General features: G+C 35.5%; 1 protein-coding gene across 1 annotated transcript in view; it reads left to right on the top strand.

The window, feature by feature from the left end:
* The window catches only part of GPC5 (glypican 5), a gene marked incomplete at both ends in the record, with an annotated part of 1,071,098 nt that overhangs the window by 535,228 nt on the left and 512,976 nt on the right, over positions 1 to 22,894 (top strand). The window contains one exon of the mRNA XM_084235596.1: positions 14,799 to 14,955. Within this exon, the coding sequence (XP_084091722.1) occupies positions 14,799 to 14,955 (157 nt within the window). The remainder of the gene's footprint in view (positions 1 to 14,798; positions 14,956 to 22,894) is intronic.

Here is a 22,894-nt window from a genome sequence, read left to right on the forward strand (position 1 = left end):
ATATAAAGAACCCATACAACTTAGAAACAAAAATCCACCCACATACAATTTGACTAAAAAATGGTCAGACAATCTAAATAGGCAATTCACAAAGACAAATACATGGATAATAGGCACAGGAAAGAATGTTCATCCTTTAATTATTAGGGAAATACAAATAAAGCCACAAAGAGCTATCACTTCACACCAGTGAGAATGGCTATTACCCAAAAGACAAAGAGAAAGTGTTAGTGTGTGGAAAGGAGAAAACCCATGTACAGCATTGGTGGTAATGTCAGTTGGTGCAGCTATTAAGGAAAACCATGTGGAGATTCCTTAAACAATGAAATATAGAAATTCTGAATGTTCCAATTATGCCACTTTGGTGTATTTTCCTGGAGAACACAAAAATGTTGATTTGAACTGATATATGTGCCTGCATGTTCATCACAGAGTTATTCATGAGGGCCAAAAATTGGAAATGATTCATGTGTTAATGGACAGATGACAAGATAAAGATGTGGTATATATATGCAATGGGATACTACTCTGATACAAAAAAAAAGAGAGAGAGATCTGAAATCCTGACATTTGCAGCAATATAAGTGAACCAGGAGGACATAATGCTTAGTGAAATAAGGCAGACCAAAAAAAAGAGACAAATGCTGTATGATTTCACTCATATGTGGCACATAAAGAAACAAAAAAGGGGGCCTCCCTGGTGGTGCAGCGCCAGTTTGATCCCCGGCCACCAGTGAGGGTCCCACATGGTACGCAGACCTCTCCTGCTGTGCCCGCTGCTCCCCTCAGCAGTGTGCTTTGTCAGTCTGCCTGTTCTGCTCCCCGCTCTGGCTCTGGTGAATTCTCTTACCATTCCGCTCTTCTGACTATAACCAGTTCTTGTATAAATAAATAAATTTTTAAAAAAAGAAAAAAAAAGGGTGCCTCCCTGGTGGCACAAGGGGTTAAGCACCACACTATGAAGCAATCCACAGCCTCTACAGAGCAAGTTCGATCCCTGGCCAGGGAGAAAGCCACATGGTGTGGCAGACCTCTCCTGTCTTGCCCGCTGCTCCCCTCAGCAGTGTACTTTGTCGGTCTGCCTGTTCTGCTCCCCGCTCTGGCTCTGGTGAATTCTCTCTCCCTCCCACACTTTTTACTGTACCCAGTGCTCGTATAAATAAATAAATCTTTAAAAAAAAAAGAAAAGAAAAGAAACACCTTAGTTTATCCAGCTAAGGAAAATTTATCCCAGTGAGAAGCATCAAACTGCAGGCAGCAATGAAGTGTACTGAAAAATCTTTAAAACATTAGAATAAGAAGACATTTTGAAAATCTAAATCAGCTCTGTATCTATAATAGAAACTATATCTATATTAATATATTTCCCACAAAAAAATCCTTAGCACAGATGGAATATCTGGTCTATTCTTCCAACAATTTAAGGTATGAATATGGTTAATCTTATACCCATTAAAGTTATGAATAAGACTAATCTCACACAAGCAGTTTTAGGAAATATATACGAAAGATATAATATTTCCCAATATGTTATGGGAAGGCAGAAAATATTAACACCAAAATTTGTCAGAGATATTACAAAAAGGTTTTATTGGGAATATTTATGGTGAATTAGACCTGAGAAATAGGAGAAATATAATGTGTTTTGGAATGTATATTATATGTTAAAACAAAATGTATGACAAAGATTGGGAGTGACTCAATAGAGTTTAAGTTTCTTATTGAAATGGTAAAAGTACTAATTATGATCTTAATAGGTCTAAAATACATATATCTAAACAAATGTTATAATCTCTGGATCCAACAAGGTGTGACAACTATTGTTTTGCTGGGAAAAAGAAATTTTTTATCTAAAAATGGTGAAATAATGGACAGTCAAATGTAAAAGAACAAAATTAGAGCAGTAACTTACACCTTGTATAAAAAGATAATTCAAAATGGATTAAAGACATGAATGTATAACCTGCATCTATAAAATATTTAGAAGAAAACAAAAGTGATTGCAGGTTATAACCTGCAACTACAAAATATTTAGAAGAAAACATAAGTAGGGACCTCCCTTGTGGTACAAGGAGTTGAGACACAGCCTGTGAAGCTAACTGCAGCCACTGCAGCACAAGTTCAATCCCCTGCCAGGGAGCTACCCACATGGCACAGCAGACCTCTCCTGACTCGCCTGCTGCTCCCCTCTGCAGTGTATTTCAGTCAGTCCACCTGTTTTGTTCTTCACTCTGTCTCTGGTGAATCCTTTCACCCCCCCACACCCCCTCACACACGCCCCTCTGGCCTGTACCCCAGTTCTTATATGCATAAATAAATAAATCTTTACAAAAGTAAAGAAAACATAAGTGATACACTCCTTGACATCAGACTTCCAGATATATTTGGAGATTTGACTCCAAATGACAAAAAAAAAAAAAAAAGCAAAAATATAACCATGGAACTACATCAAATGAAAAACTGCTGTAGAACAAGAGAAACCACCACAAAAGTGGAAAATTATGGACTGGGAGAAGATCTTCACAATTCATACATAACACAAGGCATTAGTATCTAAAATATAATAATGTTCTGTATTACAATTATGGTGGGCACATGGCTGGGGTCATGTGGATAAATTCTTGAAGTGGAACACTGGAGGATTTATTTATTTTTATTTTTTTGTGCTTAGAAGAACTGGGTTGTAGGCCAAAAGTGCAGGGGGTGAAAGGATTCACCAGAGACAGAGTGGGGAGCAGAACAGGCAGATCTACTGAAATACACTGCTGAGGGGAGCAGCAGGCAAGGCAGGAGAGGTCTGCTGTGCGAGTAGGTTAGCTCCCTGGCTGGGGATAGAACTCAAGCCTTAGTGGTGATAGCACTGAGACTTAACCCCTTATACCACCAGGGAGAACCCTGCTTACTGATGATTTGTGCAGTCTTTAAGTGTCTTTGAAACAGCTTGTAACAATTTACCACAAATTGGGTGACTTAAAATAACAAATGTATTAAGTCACAGTTCTGGAGGGTAGGAGTCTGAAATTAAGGTGTCAGCAAGGTTGACTCCATTTGAGGAGAGTGAGAGGAATCTGCTACATTCCTCTCTCTTAGCTTCTGGTGGCTTGCTGGCAGCCACTGGCATTCCTTGACTTGCAAGAGGCATCAGGTTAGACCCCCACCTTCACATGACATCCTCCCATGTTTCTTCATACAGTCTTCACCCTGTGCATGCCTGTCTGGGTCACCTTTTCTTATAGACACTAATCACATGGGGTAAGAACCCACCCAGATGACCTCATTTTAACTTGATTCCCACTCTCAAGACCCTAGTAGTAGTAGTAGTGATGGATACTGTTCAATCTATAGGCAATATATACTGTAAATTAAAAACAATTCCAAGCACAAAATATAAAAGAAAAAGATAAAGAATGAAGTGAATGTAAGGGAGGGCTGACATAAGACTTAAGTGAAATAAGACTTACCTAAATAAATCTTAGGTAACATCTATAATACCTGTTTCTGAACTAAATGTGAGAATGATTTGAAACATATTAGAATTAAACATTTTCGAGCTCTAAGATGTACTTAAATTTTTAACCAGTTCATCTTTTCAGCTGAAACATTTAGGTTCAGCAATATTAAATGATTTGTTTAAGGTCATATTTTTAAGTAATAAATCTGAAATTGGAGCTAGAATCCCTGTCAAATATTCTCCTACCCATCCTCCCAAGACAACCACAAATTTCCCCATTTTTCTCAAATTATTTCTAGAATATTTAGCAAAATTACATTCCCTTAATCCTCATTTGGCAAATCTTTGTTCATGTTTTTATAGTTTATGTAAAATAAAGGTAGAGTAAGGGGATTTCATTGCAAAGGTGAAACTCAGAATGACATTTGCAAAGATGTAGCTCTTGTTACCATCTGGCATACACAAGGGTGCTGTACTAAATGGGATCAGAATGAGCTCCTTTTGGAAGTAAACCTTTAATAGACTGGGAAACTTTAGGGGAATCTTTCCTAGAATGTTTTAATAGAGCATTTGAGAATGAATTCTGCACAGCTGGCCAAAGAGGAAATAGAAATTAGTTGCCAAAGCCAGTTTGTAAATGAATTTGCAAACCTTCACAATTCTCTCATAAGAGGTAATGGAAGTTCGTTTGAATTAATAAATAAAAATCTTCTGTAATCGGGGAGCACTTACCCTGGCAATGCATCATGATTACCGGTTTCCTCCTTTGCTTCCTCCCTTCCTGCTACCCTGCCTCTTTCCTCTTCCGTGGTTTGCTTTTCTCTCTTTCCATCAAGACTTTCACAGATGGGTGGTTAAAGGATAGTGATCACAACACATACCAGCTGAATGACGTAAATGTTGTGTTTTGGTTAGGGATACATTGAGATAATAAAAAAGAAATGGCTAGGGATAATCTTATTTAATAATGTATAATACTAATGCCTCTATTTTTAGGTAAAATTTATATAGTCTTTTTGCCAGAGTTAAAAACTAAGAGGCTAGTTCTGCCAATTCTGTGTTTTAAGGCTGAACCAAACGAAGAGAAATTTAGCGAATGAATTGAGATAAGAGAACCGCTTTGTTGGTAACACGTATAAAATTAATACTATTTACATCATTAACTAGGAAATGCATGTAATGTGTAAACTGCCTTTATAACATGAGTCCTGCTGCACTTGCACAGACTGTGATTATTAGGAGCCTGATTCACCAGATAATATTGACTTATTTAGTATTCATCATCGATCCATCTGTTCACTTGTTTTTTTCCAAGACCAGTAGATGTTTAGTTTTGTTCTTCTCATGATTATGGAAATTCAGTTGTTGTGCCCTATAACACCAGGAGATGATATGGCTAAAAAGGCAAATGGCTTGGCATGTTCTCAACAGCAAGTTAATTGCTGTGATGCCTATACCAGACTAGGTGTTTCCCTGAGGTGATTTAGGTCATGAGTAATTGTATGTTTGGGGCAAATAGGCATGTGTTGATTAGTATGTGAGTGTGTATTACTCTAGTGCATATTACACTTCATGGGTATGAAGACTTGAAGAGTTACAGGCTTTTGCATGTTAAAAATCACCCCTCAATGATAAACCATACCATAAATAGTATAAATTCACTCTTCTCCTAAGAATCACAAAATAATGAAATTATTTCATATTCAATCATTCTTATTTCATCTGAATCATAGACTAACCTGCATCAGCCAGAAAACTGGGTGGTTTCTACCATATTATATTTGTCGGTGACCCTAGGTACAGGCGATATAATGTGTCCACCAGTAGGTGAATATGTGATAATCATTAAGAAAACTAATAAATTATCTTGGAAGCACAATAGTGACATTAAGAAAACAATTCCTACCTTCTGTTTTAATTTTGGGAAATTGAATTGTTATATATCATGTCCTATAATAAAATTTTGATATGGAGAAGTTTGTATTGCACATCTACTAATTCCTTACGGGGTTTATGTATAATCACATCCGGCTCCCCGTCTTCACTCCCCTGCTGCAGGCTCATTAAGCATTGCTTGCTTCTTCCCCTACCCCTGTCATTGATCTTTTGTGCCTGTCTAGCCAATGAATGTTTTAATAGAAGCTCTGACATTAACTGTGGAATCACGTTGTAAGGAAGGACTTTCTGTTTTTCACTTTTCAGGTCCTTGAAGTGTGTTCACAGAGATGTTTCACAGGGGCCATTGGAGACTTGATAACATTTGGCATGCATGCTTCCTCTTAAGGCCTCAAATTTCCCTGAACTCTGTTTGATGTTGTGTTTATGGTCATGTTTATATTTCATTCCTGCATTTACTCATCAGCTTTTAGTTTGGAAAATTTGGACCACTACATGCATTAATGATGAACTTATCTGCTCACTTTTGAGATGATAACTCAAAAGATGACACTGATGATGTTTTGAGTCGGAGTGGAGTGTCAGATGCTGGAGAGGGAGACACAGAAGTTTCTCATGTGAACAAGAGCAAATGACTTCTTTGCAGTATTAGAGGCCAGGGAATGAATGCAGTAAGCCTTTTCTAAGTTCAATATTCTATTTACAAAATCACAAGACTTTTATAAATTGCCAGACAGCATTGCATAAACCAAATGCCAACAGAACATGACCTTTCAAATTATGGGCACAACAGAAGCTGAGGCAGACAGCTCAAACTTAAAGCAAACACTGACAAGAAATCCTACAGAAATGACTTCAGTGTCTGGTCAACTTAACATAACATGACATGTTATAAAATGTGTTTGGCTCTTTAGATAGAATAGTCTATAGAGATTTAAATGCTTTTGGAGATTTAAATCTAGAGATTTGTGGTAATTAGGTTACGTGGTTAAAATATTTTCTAAATTTGAAAGACAGTGGAAAGTTTGAAATCAGAAAAATTTGTAAAAGACAGTAATGTTAGTAAGGAGGGTGAAAATAGGGTCGAATGGGGTTGGGGGAGATGGATGCTGAGTTGGAGGTTTGAGGAAAGGGAAGTTAAGTTGCAAAAAAAAAGGGAGGATGTTATATGAAGAGAATTTTTTTTAAGTTCTCATTTGAAATATGTTACAGAGATAAATTTAAAAATACTTCATGAGGAATTTTAAATCAGATTTCCAATTTTAAAATGTTAGAAGCTGCCGTTGTTTTCCTGTTTCCTATATAGTTCTTAATGGGTTTTACTTAAACTGAATGAAGTTTAAGAAACCAATAGCTCTTTAACAAAATTAAATTCATATATATATATATAATTGCATGTATTTATACATGAATATTTTAGGTCTATATAATATATTCTTTAAGGATGTTTTATTGATGGTGAAATTATTGTATATTTTTTTCTACATTATTCAGTTTTTTGGTTTGAAATTTTTCTGTCAACATTTTCATGTTCACCTAATCAGTGTTATGAAATTGAAATAGTAGATTTTAGGTCTACTGTTGAGAAGATTACCAATAGTACACGTGTAAAGACTGATATTTTTAAGCACCTCTTTTCTTCTTTGTGTAAGAAAGTGATTCTAAAAGGAAGAGGGAAGTGTCTGAGAGATATATCATTATACAATCTCGAAGCATTTTCAGTTGTAGACTTTTTGCATGCGATGAATATGATTCTCTTTCACAGCAAACACACATATGTGAGACATCCATAGCCCGATATACTGAAAGTGTTTGAAAGGCTATTATAACGATGGGATATTACCAGACAGCTAGTAAAAAGAAAATTGAGTTTATTGAGAGATATATTCAGTAGTTGAAAGAAATACATTTGCCTTAGAGTTATCAGATACTCTTCCCACCAAACTCATCCTCCAAGATAGCATCTGTAATGAGCTTCCTAAACCAATTAAACATAAGCAGGAAGCATCTGTCATCAAAAATGACTATTTTCAGCCAGTCAACTGACTGCATAAACTGCATGGCATTAAGAAAAATAGGAATACCCAACAAAGTAGTTGTTTTTTTTTTTAACTCTGTGTCCACCTTGTTGGCTTCTCGAATCCGTAGATTCAGTGTCTCTCACAGAACACTGTATGAGCACAGTGCTTTAGAATATATAAAGTTCCTTCACTTGCATTATTATTCAGTAGAATAAAGTGAGTTTTAATGGGCTTAAGTGATTTGCTTAAAGGCACAAATTAATGTGTGGCTTGGACTGAAAATCATGCCCTTTCCTCTGTTGTAATTGTTCTATAAATATGTATGTATCGATCGACTTTCTCTTCATGAAAGGGGAATAGTGTTCAAAATGCCATCATCTTTATGTTTGGAAAGACTCAGAGTCAAAGCAGGGTGAATTTGAGAGAGACATTGTTACTCCAATAGGTTTCCTTCTTTAAAAATAGAAATAGGATACAGGTTTTTCTGCTCTCCAAAGTAGAACATTCCTGGGCCTCCCTGGTGGTGCAAGGGGTTAAGTAGCAGCATTATGACACTATCTGCAGCCACTGAAACAGGAGTTTGATCCCAAGCCAGGGAGATAACCCACATGGCATAGCAGACCTCTCCTGACTCGCCCGCTTCTCCACGCAGCAGTGCATTTCAATAGATCTACCTGTTCTGTTCCCCACTCTGCCTCTGGTGAATCCTCTCACCCCCTACACCTCTGGCCTGTACCCCAGTTCTTATATGCATAAATAAATCAATATATTTTTTAAAAAGCAAAGTAGAACATTCCTATGGCATATAATGCAGTAGGTTATTGTTTGTGTCTGGGAATACTATAACCATTATTCTGTAAACTTTTTTTTTTTAACTTTTCCAGACCCAAATAATCTCCCAAATTATACCAAATAGGAGCATTCCACTTTTGGATAGCCGGGGAAACCAGAAGCAGTATCAGTTCTGTTGGTTATATTGACAATCATATAGATAGCAAACCACCACCTAATACTTAAAATATGCTAGAACATTTAGGTAATTTAACCCAAATATATTCATGAAAACTTTCAAGTTGATGTTCTTCTCCATTTACACCAATGCAGAAAATTTTGTCTTGGAGAAATAATGTTAAATCTATTTGTGGTTTAAGTTTTGAAAAATTCTTAAACTTGTTCTGTGTTTTTCATGACTTTATACAGTGGCTATTTGTGTATGTGGTGACAATGAGAAATCTGTTGCAGCAGGTGACATAGTGTGTCTACAGCCACGTGACTGATTTTCATTCTTTGTAGAAATTGACTTCATTATCAATCCATAGAGTCATTTTGTTTGTGTTCTCATTTAAGTATGCACATGTGGATACTGTTTTGTTTTATTAAAGAGGTGTGGAGGAGACTCCTTTTCCATAGGGCCTTATGGCTTTTTTTTCCCCATGGGGCCTTGAGCCATTCAAAAATGGCTTAAGAGTTCCCCATGAGGGTGGAGCCACAAGATTCTGGAGGTGTAAATTGCGATTTGTCTCATAAGTACTGGAGAAGAGGATTATAAAGAGTTGACCCCCCAGTGAAAGGACAGATAGATTTCATTATCTCTGACCCAAGTCATGAAGGTAAAATTCTTTTCCTACTCTAGAAAAAATTGAATTTTGCCTGAATCAGTTTTTAAACTATTCCTAAAAATTCATTTAAAAATGTAATTGGAATATTCCTTTTCATTCCAGTTTGTAGTAACTAGGATGGCAACATAAATATATTTGGAAAATATTTCTTGGCACGCTCTTTCATTGTCAAGTTTCTATTTAAACCACTTAGATGTTCCCAAGAGCTCAGAAATAAAATTGTTTTAACTTATTTCTGATTATGGATTAGAATGAAAAAATGATTTAGCAAGATCATATAATCCAACCTTTATTCTGTTTCTATTTTCTGAATCTCAGATTTATTTTATTTTAATTTTCTCTTGATACATATTCATAAGTCCTAAATGGTAAAGGAAATATAGAGTGAGTACTTGTTAAGAACTAAGACTAGGTCTTCCCCTTTGATGTAAATGTATATACTTCAAAATTCATATGTGTGGCATACTGTGTGCTCAATTATGTCACTGAATGAATAAGTGAATCAATCTGCCGGTCAATTAAGTATGACTCTGAACTTATTATAGTGCATTTTGTCTTCTGAGATCTAAGTAAAAATTAAAATACTTTACTCAACTAAATATGAAGTGCTTTGAAGGCAGGGTAAGCTGGATAATTACTTTTACATTTAAAATAAATGAAAATATATTTGTTAACATCTGGAGAATTATAGACAAATAAATTCACACAATTCCTGTAAGTAAAGCAAATTGCTTTATAATCAAATGTGATGCAGAAGAATTGTGTTTACACATAATTAAAAAAACAAAAACAAAACTGCATATTATCTGGCACCTGTACTGCAGGCTAACTTTGACTTGTTTTGTTCCTAGACCTCATTTCCAAAAGTATGTTCAATGGGTATTAAGTGAGGGAAGGGGGTAATTTGCTTATGTAAATTTGGAAAATGTGAGGCAGTCTCAACTAAGATTACTCACTGTGACACCTGTATGAGCCTTTAGTTTATGGCATCATGAAGGGGCTGTCACACGACTTTCCCAAACATCTTACCACAGGATCTCTCTGTGACTCTTCTATCTGGACTAATAAGCTGGAAACCAGTGGCTTTGTCAGGAACTAGTCACAAAGACATTAAAGACAGAGAACTGACATGGTGAAACTTCTGACTTGGGGAAAATAATATTTTGGCAGTAGGTAGAAAGAATGAGGTTTACCTTCAAAGAAGAAATTGGGACGAGAGGTCGTAAAGTTACCTGAATAATGGAGATGAATAATTCTATTTTGAGATAAAAACTAGTGGAGTACAGGAGTGTATCCAAGGGCTGCTGAGAGATCAACTAAAGAGTTACAAATAAAGGAAATAAAGACAGGAAATGAAAACTTTCGTTGTAATTTGTACACAGGTGAGAGCACAGTCAAGATGAGTTATCAGAAAGAGGCAAAAAAGAAAGGACAAAAGATTTATACTATTAACTGAAACATTTATCTTTATTTTCTTGGAGTTGTGAGATAAAAGATGGGCAAACCGAGATGTCAGAATAATTTAGTCCTAATGAAGTAGGGCATTTAATAGTGATCTGTGAAAAAGCCTATTGTTTTTGTAAATTAAAAATTTAAGAGAATTGGGCCTCCCCTGGTGGTGCAACGGTTGAGTGCTGGGCTGAGAAGCTGCCTGCAGCCTCTGCAGCACTGGTTCCATCCCCGGCCGGCCGGTAAGGGTCCCACATGGTGCAACAGATCTCTCCTGCTGCGTCTGCTGCTCCCCTCAGCAGTGTATTTCGTCAGTCTGCCTGTTCTGCTCCCCGCTCTGGCTCTAGTGAATTCTCTCACCCTCCCGCACTTCTGACTGTAATGAGTGCTTGTATAAATAAATAAACAAATCTTTAAAAAAATAATTTCAGAGAATTTTCACAAATCAAATCTTATCATAATGTGAGAATGAACAAACATTTGGTGGCTGTGTGATGATTGGTAAGTAAGAACACAAACATGGTGAGATGGAAACTTCATGAAAAACAGACAAGATATTGACTCTACCTCAGGGAGATGAGGTTATCCGGGACCTGGAAGCATGGATCAGATGAGATTGTGCTTATATGTGGATAAGTTACTCATGGTAAATAGCAATTATGTCTTTTACTCAGGTGACACGGGAAATAGACAATGGAATTGTCAGTGGCAGAGAAACTGAAAAGTGAACAAAAAATGAAAAACTTGCCAAGAAGTATGTGTGATCCATTTGAGGGTTAGAGTATATTCATGGTCTCTTGCTGTATAACAAACTGCCAACCACATTTATTTTTTTAAAGATTTATTTATTTATTTATTTACTTATTATGATTTTTTTTAAAGATTTATTTTATTTATTTATACAAGCACTGGGTATAGTCAGAAGCGCGGGAGGGTGAGAGAATTCACAAGAGCCAGAGCGGGGAGCAGAGCAGGCAGAAGGACCGAAGTACACTGCTGAGGGGAGCAGCGGGCGGCAGGAGAGGTCTGTGCGCCAAGTGGGACCCTCCTCAGGTGGCCGGGGAGCAGCTGGGGATCGAATTGGCCCTGCAGAGGCTGTGGGCAGCTTCGCAACCCAGTGCTCAACCACTGCGCCACAGGGGAGGCCCTAAAGATTTATTTATTGATACATACAAGAGCTGGGGTACAGGCCAGAGGTGTGGGGGGTGAGAGGATTCACCAGAGACAGAGTGGGGAACAGAACAGGCAGATCAATGTCAGTATACTACTGAGGGGAGCAGCAGGCAAGTCAGGAGAGGTCTGCTGCTCCATGTGGGTTGTTCCCTGGCAGGCCAGGGGATCGAACTCATGCTGCAGTGGCTGCAGACAGCTTCATAGGTTGTATCTTAACACCTTGCACCACCAGGGAGGCCCATGCCAACCATATTTAAACAATATCTATTCATTAACTCAGAGTTGCACAGGTCGGAAGTGTGTGTGAGCTCCCCATTCAGAGCCCTTTGCTCAGCATCTCATAAAGATACAGTCAAGTTGTCCATCAAAGTTGATGCAGTTGGAAGTTTCCTCTTCCAGGCTTACCTGTATCTTTGGTGGAATTCAGCTGTGCGACTGGGTACCTGATTCCTTGCTGACTCTAAACTGGCTTATTCTGAGCTCTTAGGGGCTCTTGTAATTCAGTCTCTTGCCACTTGTCTTTTGGCTGGGCCCCTCAGGGCTCTCAGGTTTAATCTTCAAGAGGATCCCTCATATCCTAGTCACCTGCAAATTCCACCTTCACATATGTCTGACTTCCTTGCTAGCCAGAAAGAAAGGTATGTTTCTAAGAAATTTTTATGATTACATTAGGTCCACCCAGAAAATCTCCCTTTTGATTAATTTAAGGTCAACAGATGAATAACTCTAATTGCATTGGTAAAATTACTTTTCAATGTAATATAATGTATGTGACAGTGACATTGTATTCATGCTCTCTGAGGTGGGAAATGGAAGACTTGGGTCTCATTTTATAGTTCTACACACCACTGTTTAAAATATAGTTTCATTTAATTTTCTTACTTAAAATGTGAGTTCATGTGTATTAGATGTTTCCTCAAGGGTCTCTAAGGTGATGGAGAAGTGTATGAGGCTGTGATAGCTGAGTGGTTAAGGCACTGGACTCAAGAAGAGAAATGTAGACGCCATAATCAACTTTTGAAGAGCCCCTATTAGTTTCATAAGTCACTATCAATATAGAAATCATTTTATGAAAATTAATGTATTCAATTACCTTCAACCAAAACCAAAAATAGTCAAGTTTTCATTTTCATGTACTGTTTTTCTATTTTCATGTCTTTGTTCAAAATAATAGAGTTGAGTCATCATTATTTATACATCATTGGTGTTTATGAGATTGCATCTTTGTGCTGGTCAAGGACCCAGTGAAATATTGTAATAACACATAGGAAAGTAAAGAGGAAATAATGTTGAAATAGTAAAAATGTTGGAAGAGAATAACACATCACCAAAGATTTTGACTTTTGTTGTATTTGTCAGGAAATATTTTAAAAGCTTTGATCTACGTCATAAAATTGCATTCTTGATCAAATAATTCTTTTGATTAATATGTTCTAGGTGTTTTAGCAATATTCTAGTAGAATATATAGTAAAGTAGATAATAATCAAAAGCATTAATTTTAATGTGCCAACATCATGCAGAATATTTCACAATTATTTTTTCACACAATGAGAATAACGGTTTATGTATGTTATTGTCCTAATTTTAGATATCTTTTAACTTTCCAAAGACCAATGTCTCACTGTTAGTGTCTAACAGAACCAGGATTCAGAATCTAAGTTTGTTGAACCTCAGAATCCAAACCTTTAATGATTATGTCAAATAGCAAATTATATGCAATTAATACCATTTTTTAATACCATTTCCGTTTTTCAGTGTTTGAATTTATATGCTTTGTTACATACTTGTATTTCCCCTGCAAGAATTAGTATACACATTAACACATTCAACATGGTAAAGAAATTTGAATTTAACATTTCCTAATTTCACTTGACCATGGAAGAAATCTTCGTTTAATATTTGACATCTACTTACACATTTGGGGAAATGATGATAATTTTGATAGGAACCTTAAATTTTGGTAAAAATTTCAAAATTACTGTCAGCGTTATACTGTAGTATAAGTATTTCATGTTTGCTAGGGAAAAAGAAATTTTAAAGAATATAATATTTTAGAATTTGTGATCTAATTTTTTGAATTTTGAAGGCTTTTGAATTGTCAATTTCTGCTTTCTTGTATGTGTCCTTTAAATGCCAAACACCTTGTCTTTAAGTTGTGTGTTTAATTAGTGTCTGCTGATCAGTATTATTATTTAGAAGATACTTTAGAAGTAACAACCCTAAAACTTTCATAAAGCACCCGGAAAATTTAATGCCCATTCCGTAGAGGTACATTTCTTTCATAATAAAGCAGTACCCTCTAGTGCTCAAGTCCAGCCGTGTGTTCTCCAAAACTGCCTTAGAGGGTTAAATGTCACATATTGGTTCATTTTACTCAGTCTTAGCTTTAAGTGAAATATTCTATTATTCATAACATTACCTTTTTGAAAATGAGTTCAGGCATTTCCAATATTATTCAAAAATATTACTAGCCCTCCTGTGCTGTAGGGGGAAATGGTTATTCCATCTATTTTGCTCATAAAAGTAAATGAAATACGTGAGAATCAAGAACCAAGAAGTTGGATTAAATTTCTTGAGTGATTTTTAGAAATATAAGAAGGATCTAAATCTTTTGTTCTAAGGTTTCTTTCTGTGCAATGTGCAATGGACAATGTATGTCATCCAAGAAAGTTTAAGTAAAGTTACAAATGCCTATGTCCAAAATCTAGATGGAGGTTTTTGAATGAATCTTTTCTGAAAGAACAGTGTGGCACTTCTTAAGAAATTTTAGACTCTTGGTTTACAAAACAGCACAATAGTATCAGCCAATATGCTGCAAAGGGAGTTATCTTGTGTTGGACTTAGATTTAGCATGTTTAAACTCTGTTTATTCAGAAACAAAGGAGTCTCTAGTGAAACTATCCATGAGTACTTAGGCCTGATTTCATTTGCTTTCCAAAGCCTTATCCAAAGCTTTCTCACAGAGCTAATATGCACAATGCAGCTCTTTATGGCTGAAGACCTTGCCTATCAATTATTAGTATCTCAGTAGTTTTTATGTTTCTTTTAGACTTGCTTTGAAAAGATGTTTACACTGAAATAGTGGATCCACATGAGAAAATAACTCCAATTTTGACCCGTGTTTTTGAATAGTAGTCTTCGATAATCGGAATGTTCTATTAATAAAGGTTTTTCTTGTGCATATTTAGTTGTTACAGGGGAGGTCACCGAAACCTGATAAGTGGGAACTTCAGGTTGGCAGTGGTGGTGGCGTGGTTGACCAAGTGAGCGGGGACTGTGATGATGAAGATGGTTGTGGGGGATCAGGAAGTGGAGAAGTCAAGAGGACACTGAAAATCACAGACTGTAAGTGTGTGATTCTAACACTACTATTAACCAATTGATTTTGAAATATATTAAGGATAATTACTTTTTATGCATGTAAAGAGATAATGACAGTGAATTCAGAAGCATGGAAGAGGAATTGGAAATTAAAATGAACCTACTTTTAGCTTTTCAGGACATACATTCTTGGGATATTTATTCTTAACTGGTGGATTTAAATGTGAATGACAATTTTCTGTGAAAATCTAATAGGATCATTAGAGTGGGATAATCCTTAGGACAGGAGATAACTAATATTATGGGTATTAAAAATGTAGGTAAATAATGTGAAATCAGAATGGATAACTCCTACATAATCAAATCCCACTACTACGTATATTATCATACTGCTATATAAAGTATATTTTATTAGATTTTAATTGTAGTCAAATTGCAAAAAAGTACTGATGTGGTTTTTTATGGTGAAAAATTGCTGAATTTAATTCATGAACTTAGTCTTCTGAAAAGTGTTCATTACTTCTTCACTTTGTTTTGATTGTGTGGTTTTGAAAACCATTTCTGGTCTCGCTGTCCAGCTACTACCACAAAATATAGGACAACCAAATAGTAACCAAAAAAAAAATATTCACTAAATAAATTTACTTCCCTATGTTCTCATAGAATGTGGGAAATACAGGCTCTCCACTCTCCCTTGATATGTACATGCATTTGTCCACATAGGTAAGAGAAACAAAGTGATCAACTAAAAAAGAAATGTGAAAGTTGACTTATCCAGAGCAGCTGGCTTTCAGCTATTTATTTATCGCAGGTCACACCAAAGGCGATCACTATATAAAGTAATCTCCTAGACCTGTGTCCTGCTTGGTGACTGGTCTGATAAACTCCCTCTAAATCACAAGGGCTGCTTTGAACCTGTTAGACATGCCCTTCTATGACTTTGGTGGAAGAAGAATTCATTTAATTTCTAGTTCTCTTGTAGTGAATTTAAAACACAACAAATACGCAAAGCATCAGTACCACATTCCTCCTAGGATCTTGTTTTACAAGCCAAATATATTAGTTAAAGAGATAGAAGCCAAAAAAAAAAATGAAAATGACAGTTAATATAAAGAAATATGCTTTTCTATTGCATACAACAATAAATTAAACATAAAAGGTAAATAGATGAGACTTAGTACACTGGAACAGTTATTTAACAAAGGACTACAAATCTCCTTGATGTATTAATATAATTTTCTAGTGAAAATTAAGTATCTTCTGTTCTTGTAGGAGCAGATAAGGATATCCATTCTTATTATTGGTATTAACAGTTTATCAGGTCAGTTTTTCTGGTTTTCTATCTTTGATTATTTAGGCCAACAGAAAAAAGAAGAAAATGAAAAAGTAAAGGTTTTCTTAAAGAATAATTTTATTTAAGGAATTATGAAACTTACCTATGTGAATAATATTCAGTAATTATTCATTTTCTTCCTATCTTGAATATTTATTATATATATATCATAATTTCATTGCCATTTGAGTATTAGCCATATTTTAAGGCTTAACAAATATTGTAAAAATATCTAGGTTGAAATTTCACCTGAAGTGTGTGTGTTTATATAGAATTAGCATTTTATAGGGATTTTCACTACTGAAGTTATTTATAAGCTCAAGAACTCATTAGGTATTAATAGCTAGCTATTTTGGTTTATTTCACAAAGCAAGTGGTGTCAGTGTAGTATATTCAACTAATAATAATTTTCTCATGAAGCTATACTTGTCAAGATAGCAAGAATGAATTTTTATTTCAAAATCTTATTTTCATTTAGTGCTGAAATAGACAGGCATGGTACCAATAACTATCCACTGAATTGGGGAGATTTAAGATATAGATGCCTTTCAGCCACTCCAGGTAAACATTTAAAAAAATCCCCATCTACTCTAAGTGGGTTGCCTATTATGTTTCTAAGAGTTGATAGCTGTTGCCTTTAAATTTTTAATAAGTGGTCAGGAAACCATTGTGTATAGCATGCTGAAATAAATAGGGACAGGGAAAGTCTCAAAGGGTAGGTCACATTTCCATTTCTATAAAGTGCTATAATATTTTGCCTGTGTTCGGTTAGATTAATGTATTGGTTAAGCAAGTTAAAATATAGTTTTAGATGGTCTTAATGACTTAAAAATACTGTGCTCTGAAAAATTGACTAGGATGTCAATTGTGTTAAGAATTTATTTATTATAATGCCATTGTATCTTTTTTATTGATATTTGTTGTTTAAAAATACATGTTATTTAATCAAAAATATTTTATTAAAAATAGACATATGTGTTTATTTATAGCTTCATGTGGTTATAAGGAATAATACTAATAGCATATCCTTTAAATTCAATGATTTTTCTCCATTCATGTAAATGTCAAGTTGATTATATATCTTACTAATCATCATTTGAATTGATTTTCAATTCCTATTTCTGTTCATGTTTATTTCAGGCATCAGAGATAGATGTGCTTCAATGTACTGACTTTTACCCTCTCCAAAATAATGATGTCCCTTTCAGATATCATATTTTCATCACCAATGGTATAAAATAATTCAGCAAACAGCCTTTCGAACTATATTTATATCCCTCTGTATGCTACTATTAAACAATAATGGATATATCTAATATAAAGCACCTATATGAAGTAGTGTTCACTCTTAGGAAAATGAAAATGTTTCCCTGTTTCGGTAGAGTGGTTTAAAAAATCCCAATATGATGACAACTTATTCTATATTTTGTTGTATATAGAACATTTGGGCTCACTTATATAGATATGGGTATTTCACTAATAACCTGGAATTGCAGCAAAAAAATAGCTTTGAACTTTACCTATATCTCACCTCTGATTCCTCCCATCCTTTCAAAGAATAACTGATGAAGGTTATAAATACCAACAAAAAAAATGCAAGTTCTGTTCTTTTAGCCGTGAAGAACCAACCAACCTGCTCTCACTACCATCTTGCTTTATAAACTATTGTTCTACTAGCCCCAAATTCTGATAGTTAAAAAGTTGCAAAACAAACCAAAGTATTTGTAAATACTTGTTGTAGCAAAACTATTCCAGGTGTAGTTTTTTAAATTTTCAGTAACATCACTTTCAATTCATATCAATATTATAAATCAATAGCAAAAACTCTGTTCAAAAAATATATGCGGCCCATGATCTAATTTATTTTGCTAGGGTAGTGCATAGTAATCATCTCAGGTGAAATGAATTTGATCATAAGTTGATTCAAATACCAGACTTTCAAAAATAGTAGGGTTATTTTAAGTCTGCAAACTTCCTGAGATAATTAATCTCTGTTTATTGTCATATTCATCATTGCTCATACAATATTATGTTGCATGTTTAACAGTTTTGAAAAATAATTTTGCTCTATGTTAAAATTTAATGTGCGTTCAAATGACTTTTTTCTCAGTACTGTTCTCATTATGCCTGTTCAGATCAGGCATGAAGCTTGGTCATCTAGATGTGTGTACTAGAGTAGCAGTGTGGATTCTGCTCCCTGGCCCTCCACACTTGTTTCTTATCCAGCCAGCCAGTCTGTCTTTGGAAAGATTATTTACCATTAGGTTCTTCTTATCTTATGGGCTACCCTTCCTCTTTCCTTTTATGGGTTCTCATTATTAATCACAAATTCTAAATATGTAAGGATTCCAATATCCTTTTCTTTTCTTTTTTTAAATATTTTATTTTATATAATTCTTACATCATTTTTCATCTTTGTACAATGTATGCATTTTCATTTTGGTTATATTCCCCATACAATTACATCCCCCCCCATTTTGACTCTAGTTCTTCTTCTCCCTGCCCCTCCCGTATACCCCCCCCAGTGTGTCTCTGGTTTATAGTTGCTTATTGATTTTGATTATTACTTTACATTGATTAGAAGGGATCATGCTCAGCGAAATAAGTCAGAAAGAAAAGGAAAAATACCAGAAGGTCTCACTCATAGCAGGAATTTAGAAAACCTAAATAAGAGACCAGGAAAAAGACTAATCCAATATCCTTTTCTTAACCTTTATGATTTTTATTCCCAACTGGTTCCTGCTCACAAACTTATACAAAAATAATAATATGGTGCCCATCACTGATAACAATGGGTGCTGTAAGCAATTCCCTATGTATTGTCTTTTTCAATTTTTATTTATTTATTTTTGCATAGAAGAACTGGGAGGTGCAGGGAGTGAGGTGAAGGGAGGGAGTGAGAGGATTCGCCAGAGTCAAGTGTGGAGCAGAACAGGTGGATTTACTGAAATACACTAATAAGGAGAGCAGCGGGTGAGACAGGAGAGGTCTGCTGCACCATATGTGGGTTAACTCCCTGGCTGGGGATTGAACTCAGGCCATGGTGGTGATAGGGCTCAGACTTAACCCCTAGGCCACCAGGGTGGCTCCCTATGTATTATCTCTTTAAGACAAATTACTCAAATGAGATTAATTTGGAAACACAAGGCTGATATAATGGAATATTAATTTGCTAAATCTTTTGTTGATCTTCTATAACCTAAAATAAATAGAACTATTGTTTATGTTTTCCTATGAATTTGTCACTAAGTAACTAACTTTATATTGACCTCTATTAAATGCATCCCACTCATGGTCTTAACAGTCACAGTTGGAAGAGAATAGTGCATTCCATGTGCCTAAGAAAATGAAAATTATACTTAGTTAACCACTGAAAAATAAAAGTGGTTGGTTTATTTAATAATGCAAGATTGTAGGATAGATGAAAATTTTTGATTTCATCAAATTGATTTCAGCCATCAATTGCTTTAGCAAGTCATGCTGATTAGATGGAACTTAAAAAGTACTAGTGGTGTTTCATTTTAAAAATGCAATCTCTTTTCTTTTCCAAACTACTAAAACTATGTTTATTCACAGTGTAAAAATTAATTGTAATTGGCTTATATTATTTGGTTGATGGTTACTTCCCAATATAAATATATCAAACAAATGGTGCAAGCATCGAAGATTTGTTCACAGTAATGGTAGCTCCAAATAATATGTTAAAACATATTATATTCTTTCTAAAATTAAAGTTTCATCAAATTCTATTAAAGTAAAATATATTCTGCTTATTTTACAAAGTGTTGATAAATAGTCCATTAATAAATTATCCCAAATGTGAGGGAATGTACTGAAAATAACTTATTAGCTTATCATGTGTTTACTTTATTCAGTTATATTAAAAATAAATCATCTTTATAAGGTTACTTAGATGCAAACCTTTGTGATACAGTGAAGGTGGTCTTGAATAATGGCCGCACGCTTTGGTCTATGTTTTACAAGTGCCTGATGCTGAAGGATCATATAAAACCATGCATGATGAAACTGTAGAAAAATTCAGAAAGAAACAGTCCCTTATTCTGTTCGATATTCAAAATTGTAAACACTTCAAAATTTTTCATCTACTGAAATTTTTACAGTGCTGATGCAAATTATACTAAACATGTAAAATATATGCCTAAGATAAATATATTTTAATTAATATATGATCATTATGAATACTGTTTCTAATTATACATTTCCATTTTGTTTTTAAATAATTGACACTCATCCTGGCTGCTTGCTAGTTTGATAGCAAGATTGTGTCATGGAAGTTTACATCTCATGTTATGTAATATAATGAGTTCCTAAGGAATGGTTTTCACTGTTGACTTAGACCCAAAACTGAGGGAAGAAATGAAGATTTACAAGTTGAAGCTTAAGGAGCCCCCTCACATACATTCTAAATTAACTAGTTGCTTTGTAAATTTTATATCTAACTCTAGACAACAGAAAACATACAATAAAGAAGTTCCGGTCATTTTTAATTGCAATAATGATTAATAGAAGAAGTAAAAAATTAAAACTTATGAACACATCATCAGACACGTTTTATCATGATTTGCCCAAATCCATATAGCTGTCAATAAAACCAGAAACATTCACATTCAGGCCTATTTTTTATATCATCTGTTACAAATAAACAGAATGGTTATTATTGAAATGGCTATGTTTTCCTTCAAGATTAATTGATAAAATGCATCATGTGAAACAAGTGGGGTATACTTTCAGCTCTCTAATGACTTCCATACCACTAACTGTGTTGGAAGATTAATTTTCTTTGTTTTTTTTTTTAAAAAAACCTATTCCTCAGTCCTTTTTTTTTTTAAGATTTATTTATTAATACAAGAACCCTGGTACAGGTCAGATGTGCGGGAGGGTGAAAGGATTTACCAGAGACAGGGTGGGGAACAGCACAGACAGACTGACTGAAATACATGCTGAGGGGAACAGTGGGCGAGATGAGAGAGAGGTCTGCCGTGCCATGTGAGTATCTCCGCGACCGGCTGTGATTGAACCAGTACTGCAGAGGCTGCGGACAGCTTCACAGCGCTGCGCTCAACAGCCTGTGCCACCAGGGAGGCCCAGGAAGATTAATTTTCATAAAGCTTATTGACCAATTAAGTACTCACTAAGCTCACTAAGTATAAATAATTAAAATAAATAATAGAGCATGGGATTTGGGCTCAGAGCCTCTCAAACACTCATGTATACGAATCACACAGGGCTTTTGTTAAAAGGCTGAGTGTGATACGGGAGTTGTGAGTTGGGACTGTCCTTATGTCCAGGGACCACACTACAAGGAACGAAAATGTATTTGTTTATTATAGTCCTTATTTATTAGTATCTCTAAAATAAATCTTTTTGCAAAGAGGCATGCTCCTGTCTAAAAATCAATCTCTGTTCATCAGTTAGCATTACCAGAAATATCACATAAACTAGGATATTAGGAGCTATAGCAGTAACGCTATTCATGTGATTTCTCTCATTTAATTTTTGGTGTCATCAGTTTGGTTGATTTTAATCTTAGGTTTAAATTTAAATCTTTAGGTTTAATCTTCAGTTTAGTGGTGTGAGGTAGGGTAGCTCCACTTCCAGTTGTTATTAGGGTCTGAAACCTCCAGTTTAGGCATGTTTTAAGACTTGCAGTTTGAAGTAGTATCACTGGTATCTCAGCAGAAATGTTTCACGTACATCAACTCCTCCAGATTGTGGTCAACACTGAAGAAATATCCTGCACAATCCCCTGTATCATATTAAATGCAGAGAAAGGGGGGCCTCCCTGGTGGCGCAAGGGGTAAGACTGAGCACTGTGAAGCTGTCCACAGCCACTGCAGTGTGATTTCAATCCTCGGCCAGGAAGCTGCCCACATGGTGCAGCAGACCTCTCCTGACTCACCCACTGCTCCCCTTAGCAGTGTATTTCAGTAGATCCACCTGTTCTGTCCTGGGTTCTGTCTCTGGTGAATCCTCTCACCCCTACCCCGTATCTCCGGCCTGCACCCCAGCTTTTGAATGCATAAATAAATAAATCTTAAAAAATAATACAAATATAAATAAATAAATGCAGAGAGAGGAGAGAGATCATCCTAATTGGGCAACCAGGAAATCTCTCACAGAGGAAATAGGGAAGGAAAAAGATATCCAGAAAAAAAGCATTTGCCAACAATATTTCTGAGAGAGGCATTTGAGAGTGTTGATTCATGGTACGTTTTTAGCAGTTGACCATAGGAAGATGTCCTGAGAGATGCAAAGAATCCTTGTGAGGATTTGATGGTTTAATCCATAGACAACATGACAGAAATGCCCACCCCACCCATACCTAATGAAACAAACAACCAAAAAGCTGAATAAAATATGCAAAGATTTTCCAAATGCTTCAGTAAACTAGCAAGGAGATCTTTCATAAATCTAAGTGAAATCATAACAATAATATAGAGTGATAAATGTGAAGATAAAGTTAGAAGTAGAGGGCCTCTCTGGTGGCACAAGGGGTTAAGCACAGCACTATGAAGCAATCCACAACCTCTGCAGCATGAGTTCAATCCCCTCCCCGGCTAGCCAGGGAGAAACCCATATGGTGCAGCAGACCTTTCCTGTCTTGCCCGC

Source organism: Talpa europaea (genome assembly GCF_964194135.1).
Source record: "Talpa europaea genome assembly, chromosome: 6".
NCBI classification, from domain to species: Eukaryota; Metazoa; Chordata; class Mammalia; order Eulipotyphla; family Talpidae; genus Talpa; species Talpa europaea.